This window comes from Limanda limanda, chromosome 7 (genome assembly GCF_963576545.1).
Source record: "Limanda limanda chromosome 7, fLimLim1.1, whole genome shotgun sequence".
NCBI classification, from domain to species: Eukaryota; Metazoa; Chordata; class Actinopteri; order Pleuronectiformes; family Pleuronectidae; genus Limanda; species Limanda limanda.
The window spans coordinates 15,923,504-15,937,425 of NC_083642.1; the positions used below are offsets into that span (position 1 = coordinate 15,923,504).

Consider the following 13,922-nt stretch of genomic DNA (forward strand, 5'->3'; position numbering starts at 1 on the left):
TTTCATCCTCTGGAAAATTGTCGATGAGTAAAAGTACATAGTGAGCAAAAGAAATAACTAAATAATTAACTATTAATTGTAGCCTGTCATACATGTTACAACACATACATGAAAATTGAATTCACTAAAAGTACGTTTGTCTGAATGACAGAAATCAGGACTTAACGCGGTGTCATTCATAATAAAAATAGCCATCCAGACATAATTTATGACATAAAATTACAAATGTTGATGATTCCAGACTTTTATCTGCAGATGAAATCAGGAGAAAAACAAAAGAAGGAGCAGTGTGGTGGGACGTTAGTAGCGGCCGTTGTATGGTCCTGACGGTTCACTGGCGAGCTGTCGAGAACAGAAAGGAACATGACTGATGTGCCGTGGTTGGATGTGTGCGAGTGGTCGTGTCATGTGACCCAGTACCTACCGCTATGGCCGACTTAATGGCCTGAAGCTGGAAGAAGACCCTGGCTCCCTCCTCTGGACAAACAGTCCTTATGTCGTCCTTGGTCATCCCCAGCAGCAGGTTACCGTTGAGCACCCCGAGGCTGGTCACAGTGCTGTTCATGTCAGAGTGATAAAAAATCTCTCATTATATACGATACAATACAATAAGCCCCATTTATATTTCAGACATCTTTAAACTGACGGTCAGGTCACTCACATCTTGGAGAAGCCTTTGGACTGAAGCCAGGCTCTCACCTCTGCAGGCGGCGAGGTCATGTCCATCATCACTGGGCCACGAGTATCCTGCTGTGTGTGTGTCTGTGTGTGGGAGAAGTAAAGAACATTTTATTTCTCAAATATGTTTCGTAGGTTTCCCAACAGTTTCACCTGTAACTAAGCTCACCAGTACACCTTCCCTGGCGTTCCCCATTGGCTCCAAAACATTCATAGGAACGTTTCCTTGCTCATTACGGGCGTTACAAACAAGCCACCATTGCTTGGATTTCTGAATCACCTGTTTAAAAAACAAAACAAAAAAAAACACCTGAGGTACAAGAACAATAACATCAACAGTGACAGCGGCTATGATTGTGACAGTGATAAATAAAATAACAGATTGGTGAAGTTTGAATAGAAACCAAACTCTATTTAGAATAGTGTACATCATTAGTACAGTATCTGAGATTTACACATGTTAGGATACTATCAAGACTTGATGTGTGTAACAATGCCAATAATACAGCAGTATTGCGTCACAGAAATGTGAATTTTTTATTGATTTCATTTCATTGTTATAACTACACAAATTCTTTGTTATCACACCCCTACTTTTAGACATCCAGTGTTAATGTGGAATGTCAGTCCTGTGAAGTCCTGTATCCCTACATCCACTTCTGGGGGGACCCCTCCTTACAAGGGGATCTCTCCCGCTTCACCTCTCCCGTCTTTATTGTTGTATTCCTTTAAAGAGGTGCGTGACATTTCAGTTACGGTTCTCTTGTTTTGAACCATCCTGTGACAGACATTGTCAGTGGACTATCAAAATCCAGCTCCAGTGCTGCTGACTTTGGGAGTTATTGACACTGAACGTGTTTGAACCACTTTAATGCTAAATCAAATTCAGGACAATTGGATTATATTTTCCTGTTGAAACAAACTGTTTTTTTTTAGACAAACTGGTTTCTATTTCCAACGATCTCGATGATAAAAGAAAGTTACCGTTACCATTATTTTCATCTCACCTGAACCATGTCACCCTTCATGATACTCAGCTCTCGGTTGTTTCTGGCCGTAAAGTTGTAAACGGCCCGCATGGTCTGAGGTGACTCGCCGAAGCTGAAACAGCAGCGAGGCAGATGACCACAATTAACCTCACTGAGTACAAATTGAGGAAATGTCCGCAAACAATCATACAGCCATATTTACTTTGGAGAAATTGGTCGGTCAGGCGGGATACGCTGGCTGTTGCTCCTGCTCACTTGACTGTCCTGGTAATGGAACGGGGGGGTTATGCGTGAGGGGCCAAACGGTTGCCAGCCGTCATAGAACTCTGGGAAGTAAGGTGGAGTATTATCATGAGGCCCTCTGGACCTACGAGGAGAGAGGAGGTCAGGAAACTGTCAGCGGAATTCGAAAGTGACAATGATAAGATCTTATTTAAATACAACAATGAAAATGACTTCATGTTGTATTTGTGTGTTGACACTAGCGTTTCAGGAGTGGGACGTCAGTCTTTCTAACGTAGAATGTGAAATTACAAGAGTAGTTAGACATTTGGGTAAAACACTGGTTCTAGGGTTTCTATCTTAATTCTGCGCAAAAAAGTAAAAGTGACAATTTTGCGGTTTTACAGGTCAGTTAAGAGCCAGACTATGTCCTCCAATCCTCAGGTGTGATAGAAATGTCTTTGAGTAGTGGAGCTCTCTGTTACCATGGAAACGTTCACCACAACTACAGAAAATCATGTGTGCCACAATCAGCATTGCATTGTGGGCGGTGTCTATTATAAATGAAGGTGTAATTTTCTGACATGGTGAAATAAGTCACCAGTTTATTGACTCAGAGTTTCTGACACATGGAGGGAGGAATTGTTAAGTCTGATGACCACAGGCAGGTCTAGTGGTTTCATATTTGACAGAGTGAAATTAGAGAAGTATCAGTCTAACTTTCAGTCAATATTAAGTTAATGATTTATACATAACTCTAGGGTGGTCAGGTTGTGATCAATTCCTTCAGTTGTTATTTATCCTTTCTATTATGTCGTTTTAAATGTTGTAACTTGGTTAATCAATAAAATAATGAAGTCATTAAGTTTGCAGTATAAGAAATGTTAACAGATTGTCAGCAGCTCGTCTCCACCAGTTATGGTAAAACACACGCTGGGTGAAGCCCATAGATATTAAAAGATAAAGGAGCCTGCTGCAGGAGCATTAACAACTGCCAGATGTTTTTAATGGCTAAGGACTTGATATTACACAATAATTATTGAACAATTTAATTAACATATTCATCATCCTTTTTTTGCCAATCGCTCAACTTTGAGGCCATGGAGGCAGCATTAACTCTGACCAACATTTACATATCAGCAAACACACTCTCAGCTCAGAGTCAGGGCGTGCCAGGTCAGGTTTATGTGTACTTTCACCAGAGGGCTGTGTATGGGAGAGTAACCAGGTGTATGATTTAACGACTCATGCAAGTGCGAAGGCCGCCCTACCTGGAGACGTTCCAGGAATCTCCCAGAGAAGACCACAGGCGTCCCTCCTTCGGGTCGACTTCATGCCTCATCAGCTGCAGGGCCGCCTCCGTCATCGGGGGCCAATCCACACCGGGGACCAGGTCTGCACGGTACCGAGGAATGATCTGTGGAGAAACCGAGCAGGTGTTTACTGTCACAACTGAGAGGTTGACCTGTTGTGGTGAATAAAAGTATCAACACACTTCAGGATGAGAGAGCTCACCATGCCCAAACTGTTGAAGAAGATGTGGACATAGTCAGCAGCATTGGGGTTGGTCAGTGACCCATCCAGCTGACCCTGTCATATAGAGGAGAGTGTTTCACTTAACACGGCAGGGCAAAGCACTATGGGAAATATGTTATCTGTGGAGACGTTAAAATCTTAGGAAGAGTTTACCAGCAGATTGAATCCATATCTGATTTTCTGGAGACAGGAGATATACTCCTCTATGGGCGGCAGATTGGCAGCTGATCCTGCAGGAGATATACACATTCATGATAAATACAACAACCCTGTATTTACATTCAGTATGTTGTTTGTGCATGAGGGAGGTTTCTCTCCACTAATGACTTTCAGGGAGATTGTAGAAGAATATTACCAGTTCTCTTAGATTTTTTGTTTTTCTTGTCCTTTCGCATTGAAGCTGAATTTGTTGCAAGGGACAATTTGTCCTGGAAAATCTCCAAATCATCAAGAACATGGTTAAAAATCTCCTGTTGAAAGGAATGAATGCAAGAAATATATCATGTTCAGCAGACTTAGGAATTTTAAAGACAACCACATACGAGCATGTTTTCCTTCAGATGACTATTTAATAACAGTCAGATTAAATTGCTTTGTTCCAGATTAAATCCATTTCCTAAGGAGCAGTTCTTCGCAGCACTGACCGTGTTCCTCTCTGCTTCTGTTTCCTCAGATGGAACCTCTGAGCTTCTCTGTAAATCATAAAGATCAGGATGAGGCAGCATTTCTTCTTGAGTGTAGTTCCATGGGGGAGGCGTACTCTCTAAGTGGAAATAAAGAAAAAAGAGTAAATATTGGTATGGCCGCACCTAAGGACAGTGTTGACAGTGTTAGCCGTTCACTGATGTGATCGTGTACAGAAAACAATCCATCAATGTATAATATTTTTGAAGAAATTAAAAATAAGAAATCACAAATTTTAGAATTGAATTGAGCACATCGTCAGTTCATTCAGGTCATCCGCTGACAGCAGCAGATATCTATACCAGCCTCCATCCGCTGATCGCTTGCTTGATCCACTTCCATGCAGTGAATCGGCAAAAGCTCCTCTCCCTACATCCCTTTACACTATGACAATAACAATACAAAGTTTCAAAGTGCTTCACAAATATAAGACACACACAAACACAAGTAAAAATACATTAAAACAAATTACATTAAAACAAATAAAAACACTGTCATAAAAGAATCAAGTAAAGAATAAAAATTAACAACAAAACCACAAATCACAATAATAAATTAGAATTAGTTCAAATCAGGGGATGAAACAAAATGATGAAAGTACATATTAGGTTTCATTAAGGGAAACTACTGACTCAGCCTGTTTTATTTCCTGTTCCAGAGCCTCTTAATTCTTATCTCAAAACTAAAAATATGGGGATTATGGGAGGATGTTCTATCTCTTCAGTGATTTTCTACACTGTACCTTGTTCTCTGTTACGCCACCGTGTCAGCGGTGGTTCCGGAGGTGGCAGGGCGGTGTCTGGGCTTCGTCGCTGCTGAAAACTTTGTTGCCGGATGATATTTTCGAGATTACTTCTGAAAACATCAACAGCAAATTGAATGAATGTGGCTGTTTTCATTTCTACATTTGGAGTCTGTGTTTTATTCATGTGACGTGTACCAGTGTACCTGATGTCAGATTGCTCCCTGCGTGGTTCCACGTCATCACCTCTCTTCTGAACGGCTTTATCCAGATCTGCCTTGAGAAGATCCGCCTAATCAAACAGAACCAATTTAGATCCCCCACCTACATGACGTCAACATATAAACAACTGCATCCACGTTGTGAAATACTGATTATGGTTCCATGGACTGACTGTTTATGGTTTAAGAGATTGTGCAACAGGGTTAACACCCCCGCCCTTCTCTGGAGGGTCAGGAGGCCCTGGTTGACTCACTGTGATCTCGTCACACTGGAACATGAAGACCTGCGGGATGCGTCTGCTTTGGTCCTGCACGGCAATCATCAGCAGAGAGTTGTAGGCACAGCTGTCCAGTATAGCCCTGGTTTGTGTGATGCTACTCAAAGGCAGCACCTCCAGCTCTGTCTGTAAAATCAGATTGATTATATGAAGATTAATACCAAATGTTGAACCAAATGTAATATGAGAAATTGCTACTCCCTACACGTTAACACATATCTGTACCTTCTACTTGTTACATTTTCAAAAAAGACTTGTTTGTTTTATTTATGTGCACTTTTCACAGCATTAAATGCAGCTCAATGTACTTGAAATGCAAAAGGTAGAGGGTAACTATAGTTAAAACTTAACAAGAAAGGATGAAATAACAACAGAAAATAGATAAATCTAAATACATAAATCTGAAAAAGGTGATAAAAATAATGTTAAGATTATGATTAAAAAAAGACGTGGCTGAATTGATTTACAAAAAGACAAGAGAAGTTTGGAGCAGTTTTTGAAATGTGCTGACAGAGGATGCATTAACAAGGAGTGTAACTTCACAAATGCTTTCTTGACTGGAAGGGAACACAGTCCGGCTCTACGGAAGAGAGGCGGTCCTTATAGCAGGATGTCTATGTTCACCGAGAAATATTGTGTCCATATACTTTTGGCCACGTAGGCTACCTGTTCTCTCTTACTCTAAGAATGTGGCATTTGAGATCAGGTCTTGAAAGACTTCTAAGAATCTCCACCACCAACCTTGGTCTCGATGTCGCTGAGCGTCAGATGTCTTCCATGAACATCCATGATCATCTCCTGTCCCCACAGACGACCTTTGGTATCCAGCCACTTCAGCTTGGCCAGGCAGTCGTCCACTTTATTGACATCCTTGCCGTCCAGCTCACAGGTCAACAGATGCTGTGGAGTCAGGGTTCAGGGTCATGAATGTGGGAGAGCTACAGGTTGTGTTGTCACTTGTGTGTCACCATGTTGATTCCTCCTTTACCTCCACTCTGACATGAAAGTTGTCCCTTTGCTTGGTCAGCATCTCAGAGTACTCTTTTCTCTGCACTGGTACAAAGAACAGGTTCAAGTTTTAAAAAATAGCAACTTTTCCTCATTCAGTTATCAGACCTGTTATTATAACAAAGACACATGGATGCATGGTGTTTTATTTTTTCCTCTGAACATACTATATATGGATTTTCCACTGGGTCTGGTCAGGCTGTTGCCCTGCAGTGGAGAACCCCTTCGGTCATCTGGCTGGAAAAAGCTCCTCTCTAGGGGGGGATCCTCTTGTAAAACCGCCCTGAGAACATAACAGGAAACTTATCAAACTGCAGAGATGGAGCACATGGATCTTGTATAAGGAAGCATGTTCAGCATACGCAGCATATCTTCTTGTTATCTAGCTCAACTGAACCTTACTTTGGTATTTATGAGCGGGTTCACAATAGACGTAATAGTCCTTAACTTCAAGCAGCATCATCGAGTAGATAAAATGATATGCTGAGAAAAAACTGTTAATTTGTTTTATCTATATCTGACATTGACATTTCAAGTCATCTTGGAGATAAACTACATATAAGCACAGATATGTTGTTAGTCTGTTATTGTCTGATGGTTTGTCTGATCCCTTCTGAGATCTGTTTCCAATCATGTGTGAGCAGGTAAACAGTCCATGTGAAAGCAAAAGAGGCTTTTTAATCTATCTATCTATCTATCGAGGATGAGAGAGAAAGAGCAGCAGGTTCACCTTGCATATCAATGAAAACAATCAGCAATCTGAAGAAATCAATCATCCACAGTCTCAAAGGAGCTGCACAGTTACTAGAGCAGGTGTGTTTATCTCAACAGGGTGTAACAAGGCATTCCGAGTGTTATAAAGATCTATGAGTTGTGTTCATGGTGGATTAATAACACCAGTGACACTGAGAGTTTATATTAAGTTGTACTGACCTCGGGGAGTAGGAGAAGGGGGCGATGTTTCCATACATTTTCAACCAGCTTCTGTCTCTTTTAGAGAATAGTTTAACCTTCAGACTGCTCAGAATCTCCTGGAGGCCACACCCACCTGCACAGAACGTTTCTCAACCTGATAAAGTGGAAAAATATGAGCGGTTCTGTTTCATATTAAACCAGAACAGAAGGTTGGTAACTTCACTTAGTTCATGTTTAGAAGTTCAGACTCTAACAGCTCAATTAAAGGAATTAAAGATGAAACACATTTTTCATTTTACAACATAAAACTTGAAGATTTTTAAGCAATCAAATGAATTCTTTCTTTAACAACACTGGGATTTTACTGCTACAGTCTTACTTGATCTGGCATAGCCTGTTTTTAAGGTGACTAATGTTAGCAAACTTCAGCAATATGATATTAAACTGACTGCCAGCTTAGTTTTTTTCGTGTAACTGTTACTCTACAGTTTAGTATTTCTTATCTTATGATCGTTACATGTGACAACACAGGCTGTTATTCATCAAAAGTAAAGTTAGCTTTAAAACTTAATTTATTGTAAACAGAAGCAACAATAAAGCACTAACAGTGAAATGTCAGTGAATTTCATACAACTGCATACAAGATTTCCACTTTTCCTCCTGGTTGGACGAAGATCCACATAAACAGCGTTTAGTTATTACGTGATACTTCAGGAGGTTAGGAAACAATTCAACGAAAAGTCCACACCCTGGTGTTGATTTCACTTCAGTGTTGTAGCTAAAAACTGCCCCACACCTTCAATATTAAAAAACTGTGACTCACTTCAAATAAAAGCAAACACACTTCTAAACGGGTATAATAGGAATGAGTGGCAGATACTACCTCTTTAAGTCATTACCTCTAGTATTTAGATTATTTCATGATCCAGTAAATACCTGTCCGTGTCAGCTCTGCTCCACTGTCATTGTTCCGTACTTTTCGAACTGATTTTCAACGACACGTTTCGCAGCAGATATTCCTCAAACAGCCAACTGAGAAAACATCAACTTCCTGCTTAAAGGCACACGGTTCAAAGTGCAACAATCATTGAGTGACGGATCCAGAGGGCTGGTCTGATGTGTCATTCGAGGGCAAGTAGCTGAGGTTTCGGAGGGAGGCAGCAGATCTGTGGCTCATTATGAGTCCAAAGGTTTAGAAAAGCTTCATAATGTCTTCTTCAGTGACCAAAGGTCCAGAACCCTTCCTTGAGTGTAATCTACCATGGTTATAAAATGTTAAAGCTACATATTCAACAAACCTTACGTCACTGGGAAATAACTTAAGCAAGGTTTAGCAAAATTGTTCAAAGATAATCAAATATAAGCGGAAAAATACAAACTGACCAGTAGAAGTTGGATAAGAGAACCATTTATTTTACCATCAGCCGACGTGTAAATACTGTACACACCCACACTATTGACAGAGACAATCTTATGAGAAATAAGTTTATTCTGTAAAGAAAAGTGAACGTCTCGTCTTGGGACAAGGAGTTGGGGATTCGAGAAGCCTTCGCTGAAGACTGGATAGTTTAGACTGTAGCTTTGGCCTGAACGGCCTTGGCCAGAGCATTCAGGTCTGTGATGCATTTGGCGATGCTGGCTTTCTCCTGAAAAACAACAGAAACACAGAGGTGAGGCACTGTATCGTCACCTGGAAAGATATGTAGACGGTAAGAAGGACAGGGGTTTAAAGGTCAGTTTGAAAATCTGAAGTGATTTAAAGAGAAACATTTTGTTGATTGTTTAACTGGGTGAATTGTGTATACTTCAAAGATATGGTTTTGGAACAGTACATAGATTTACTTATTCTCTGATTGCAAAGCATTATGGGCAACATCAGAGACATTTCCAATTTGTATGTGAATCTATCCCACCCATTTAGTGAGAAAAACAAGAAACCATGTCATAAAGCAATCAATTAATATTCTATGTTTTCACTTACAAGTATCACTTACAAACACTTCAATACAATAATATTGAAAAGACTATTCTAAGAGTGTTTTAATCACATTGGTACAACAATACTCATCTGTATCTCACAAGGTTCTGCGTTATTATCTGGTATTATTGACCACAGGCTAAGGATCTGGTGCCATTCCAAGCTGTGCACAATGTTGGATTTGAGACACTAATGTACAATTTAGATCAGTATGATCTGCCAGTGTCTTTAATAATACTGCGTTTTTATTTGCAAATAAGTAGATCAATGATTTGAGTTTCTATATGCTTGACCTAACATTTCTAAAAAAGGGAACTGTGATTATTAAAAAGAACATGTTTTCGAGATGATCGCCTCCTACTAGACTGACCTGCTGGGGAGTGATGCTGCCGATAACGCTCTTCTCCACCCAGTTGACCAAGTGCTCCTGCTCCATACGGCGGTGGAGTCCCTGCAGGGCGATCTGGTAGTCCAACCGCCTCTTCACCTCATGGGTCACCATGTGTACCCTCTCTCTGTAGTTGGTCTCAAGAAGCATGGCAACATTGTTCTGGATGGAAAAGAGGAGTCGATTGAGTCTTTACAGAAATATCCAGAGTCTAACATAGGTTGCTACAATAACCTTTTTACATGCTGTTAATATTTTATTGTAATGTAAGTGACATAAAGAGCAGATTCAAATCTATGGTCGAATCTTTCATTCATTTTTGAGTGACCTATCCCTTTAACATCTTTCTTTGGCCACTTGGTGGCAGTGTTGTAACTTCAACTGGCTGACAGAGGTCTAAATCAAAGATTACATAATGTTGCCCCTTCAACACAGAGTATAAGGTTTTAGGGCAATTACCTGGTGTTGATATGTCTCATGTAAATACAAAGCAGTGTATAATGAATGGTTCAGATAAAATTGGAAATTGAAAATGCAATCGTCATTGCCGCTCACCCTCTTAGCATCGAAGAGCATTGACCTTCCCTCTGCTCTCCACTGCTCCTTCTTCTCATCCTCGATGGCCTGAGCCAGGCTGGCCATAGCCAGAGTCTTCACCTCCTGAGCCTTTGCAACTTTGTCCTTAAAAAAAACGAAACAGTGAGGATTACAGTGGTGCTCGCAAAGGTTGAGCATTAAAGAGTGGATCGATGATTTTTGGAAAACTGTATCTTGATTATAGATACATTTGTGAAACAATAATCTCCCAATTCAAAGGCAATAGGGTTAAGAATCCACACACTTTGTGAAATCTTGTGTTCTAGTATCCTATAAATAAATAAATTAAAAAGCTAAAACCACAAATGCCTGCTGGCCTACCTCATTAAGTTTGTCAGCAAAAGCTGCAACACTTGGACCAAATTTCTTGACAGCGTAGATGATGACAGCAACTATGGAGGCGCCAGCGAAGGTCTCATGGTTGATGACATAGATTTCCTTGGAAAGAATGTAGAAGAGGAGGCCAGTTCCCAGCATGTAGGGTCCTGGTGGCAGAGGTCAAAATTTAGATTTTCTTTTCACAGTCACTGAGATGATGTTACTGCTTCAGCTTCTTTTTGATGGTAATTTAAACACATCAAGAGATAAAAAGTATGAAAACAAACACAGCTCTGTCTGCTAATGGTAAAAGAAGAGACACAGTGTGAACCACATGTAGTACATGGCCATGTTATATGAGAGTGATATCCCATTTATGTCAAATGTTAAACTTCAACATTAAATTATACAGAGGACAACTGCATATACAATGTGTACACGATGTAGTGTCATAAGCATTGCTCTCAACAAAACCTGTTATATGCGTCGCTTCTTCTGCAACAATGAAGTTAAAAAGCAGAGTGTCATAAACTGCAGGAAGAACTTCTGTCTGCAGGAGTGTGTGTGTGTGTGTCTGGTCTTCTCTGTCGCTCTTCAAACACAAACTAATAATCATATGTATTTAGTTATTTATCGAGGATGTCAGCTCATGACTCCGGATTGTTCCAGTCACTGATGTCCTGACGTCTCATGTCAGGTTTAAACACGCATCTCAAACTCTGGAGCGGAACAAACAAACACAAAGTAGTCAGGGAATTAGTCAGTCCTGTACGTGTCTTAATAACTTGTGATCAGTGTGAGCGCTGGTCCTAGGGGGAATGAGGAGGAAGCAGACTCCGACAGAGACCCTGACACAGGACGACCAGACCTTTAATGTTCGTCTGTGCTGATCCTGGAGCACGTTTTTATAATTATTCAACATATTAAAGAATAATTATCAACTTATATATACAGACTTTTTTCCGTTTTTCGTCGACAAAAGGTCACTCGGGTTTTCTTGCAGAAGATGTCTGTTTTCTATCCATTTTTAAAAATCACAAACATTTCCAAACCACCAATGTTGTTACCTGTTCTGATCATTTGCATTATTTCATGCAAACATCTCAGCAGCAAATGTATTTACATTTCCAAGAATATGAGCATTTCTTCCTTTGTTTTGGAACTAAAAGTCAGTTATGTAAACCTAATGCTGTAGCATGATGATTCACAAACCTGTGACTCCAGTTTTGGGGTACAGGAGCTGGAAGAGCTCCTCTGGGATGATGCCATGGCGGACCTTGCCTCCCTTCTCTGGCAGAGCGGGCAATGGAGCCAGACTCTGGGACGTTGTGTGCAAGGAGCGAGACGCTTGGATCAGGCTGTGGTGGACAACAGTGTTAGCTTTCACACAAACACGCCTCACTGCATTTGCACATATTATACATATTACTGATCAAATGCATCATCATGACAAGGACATACCCAGCTCCAAGGGCTCCACTGCTTTTCAGGGACCTGGCTGCAAACGACAGAATGACAGAATAGAATAAATTAGTATATTGTGGCAACAACAGTTTTCATTTAAAGTAAATCTACTGAGATTATTTTCCTGATTGACAAACAGAAATCACATTATTAAATACATCTGTAAGAAACCCCCACCTACAATCAAGGTCAGATTCATATGTTGCACTGGACATTACGTTTACTCTGCTTTTAGATCTTAAAACCTCTCTTTCTATCTTAACCTTATTTTTGTTCAAAACTTTGTTGTAATGTTTTAACTGTTTTATGTGAATCACTTGATTGTCAACAGAAAATTAACACGTCGTTTTTCACGATTAATGGACGTGTCCTCAAAACAGCTTCAACCAAAGCTGAACATCAGGATAACTATAAGGACTCATGTGGTACATTGCATTTGTTTGAACGTGAACCTAACAAACTGGGAGTAGATCAATATTACTAGTGGAAATAGTTAAATGATGAGGCCATTGCAAAACAATTCATAAATATTACATAGAAACACACGTTGAAGTTGCATTGTGAAGCCATTGTGGATTATTGTCATTGTAGAAATAAAGTGCAGACAACCCGAGGAGCAGCCCTGGCTGTCAATGAGGTGACATTTGAAGAGCTAGCGTTAGCTCACTTAGCTTCTTCTTACTCTCTGGTTCACTGTGGGAGTGTTTAACTTTGCCTGAGCTCTCGGGCTGTGTGCTGGAGACACAGAGAAGGTGAAAGTGTTGTTTTAAGTTTAAAAAGAACAGCTACAGTTTGATTTGTTAGCTACAGCTTAGCATTAGCATGTCCCTCATTCAACGTGCGGCCTTCACTTTACCCTTCACGTCCACTTCAAACCTTCACTTCTCCTGCTCGACTGTTTGGTGACAGCCACGCTGAATGACTTCTCTCCATATCGCAGAGGTTCGATGAGTACGTACCTGAAACGAGAACGAGTCGGGACAGCATGTTTGAAGGACGAAAGTGCAAAGTTCTTCCTCCAGTGGCCAGCGACGTTTCAGCCTCTCAGTGCCCTTCTGCAAAGAGCCACAGCGATGGCGGAGCAAGACAAGTCCCGTCAAGTGTCGCGATAGTAGAGGTGAGCTCCTTATGTTACAGCTGTGAAGGAACGCGACCAGGAGGGGGCGCTGCTCGCACGGCTGAGTTTGGAATTATGGTCATGAAGGCGTTAGTAATTTAGATAGATAGATAGATAGATAGATAGATAGATAGATAGATAGATAGATAGATAGATAGATAGATAGATAGATAGATAGATAGATAGATAGATAGATAGATAGATAGATAGATAGATAGATAGATAGATAGATAGATAGATAGATAGATAGATAGATAGATAGATAGATAGATAGATAGATAGATAGATAGATAGATAGATAGATAGATAGATAGATAGATAGATAGATAGATAGATAGATAGATAGATAGATAGATGGATGTATAGATAGATAGATGGATAGATGGATGGATGGATGGATGGATGGATGGTTGGATGGATAGATAGATAGATAGATAGATAGATAGATAGATAGATAGATAGATAGATAGATAGATAGATAGATAGATAGATAGATAGATAGATAGATAGATAGATAGATAGATAGATAGATAGATAGATAGATAGATAGATAGATAGATAGATAGATAGATAGATAGATAGATAGATAGATAGATAGATAGATAGATAGATAGATAGATAGATAGATAGATAGATAGATAGATAGATAGATAGATAGATAGATAGATAGATAGATAGATAGATAGATAGATAGATAGATAGATAGATAGATAGATAGATAGATAGATAGATAGATAGATAGATAGATAGATAGATAGATAGATAGATAGATAGATAGATAGATAGA

At 40.0% G+C, this 13,922-nt stretch overlaps 2 protein-coding genes across 2 annotated transcripts; both read right to left on the reverse strand.

Annotated features, from left to right (window-relative positions):
- Nucleotides 1-300: 300 nt before the first annotated feature.
- eps8l3b (EPS8-like 3b) lies at nucleotides 301-7,329 on the reverse strand. The gene is given in 17 exon segments (XM_061074620.1): nucleotides 301-342; nucleotides 425-557; nucleotides 662-762; nucleotides 854-958; nucleotides 1,686-2,034; nucleotides 3,161-3,306; nucleotides 3,405-3,479; nucleotides 3,579-3,649; nucleotides 3,781-3,895; nucleotides 4,070-4,188; nucleotides 4,852-4,964; nucleotides 5,058-5,143; nucleotides 5,327-5,472; nucleotides 6,088-6,250; nucleotides 6,339-6,403; nucleotides 6,526-6,641; nucleotides 7,292-7,329. Coding segments are annotated over 17 exon segments (1,983 nt in total).
- Nucleotides 7,330-8,665: 1,336 nt separating this feature from the next.
- On the reverse strand, nucleotides 8,666-13,105 carry atp5pb (ATP synthase peripheral stalk-membrane subunit b). The gene is made up of 7 exons (XM_061074388.1): nucleotides 12,978-13,105; nucleotides 12,016-12,052; nucleotides 11,767-11,912; nucleotides 10,558-10,721; nucleotides 10,195-10,320; nucleotides 9,622-9,801; nucleotides 8,666-8,919 (listed from the first exon to the last, which is right to left on the reverse strand). The coding sequence occupies exons 1-7, from the start codon at nucleotides 13,003-13,005 to the stop codon at nucleotides 8,842-8,844; spliced, it is 759 nt and encodes a 252-aa protein (XP_060930371.1). The 5' UTR covers nucleotides 13,006-13,105; the 3' UTR covers nucleotides 8,666-8,841.
- Between the last annotated feature and the right edge of the window lie 817 nt (nucleotides 13,106-13,922).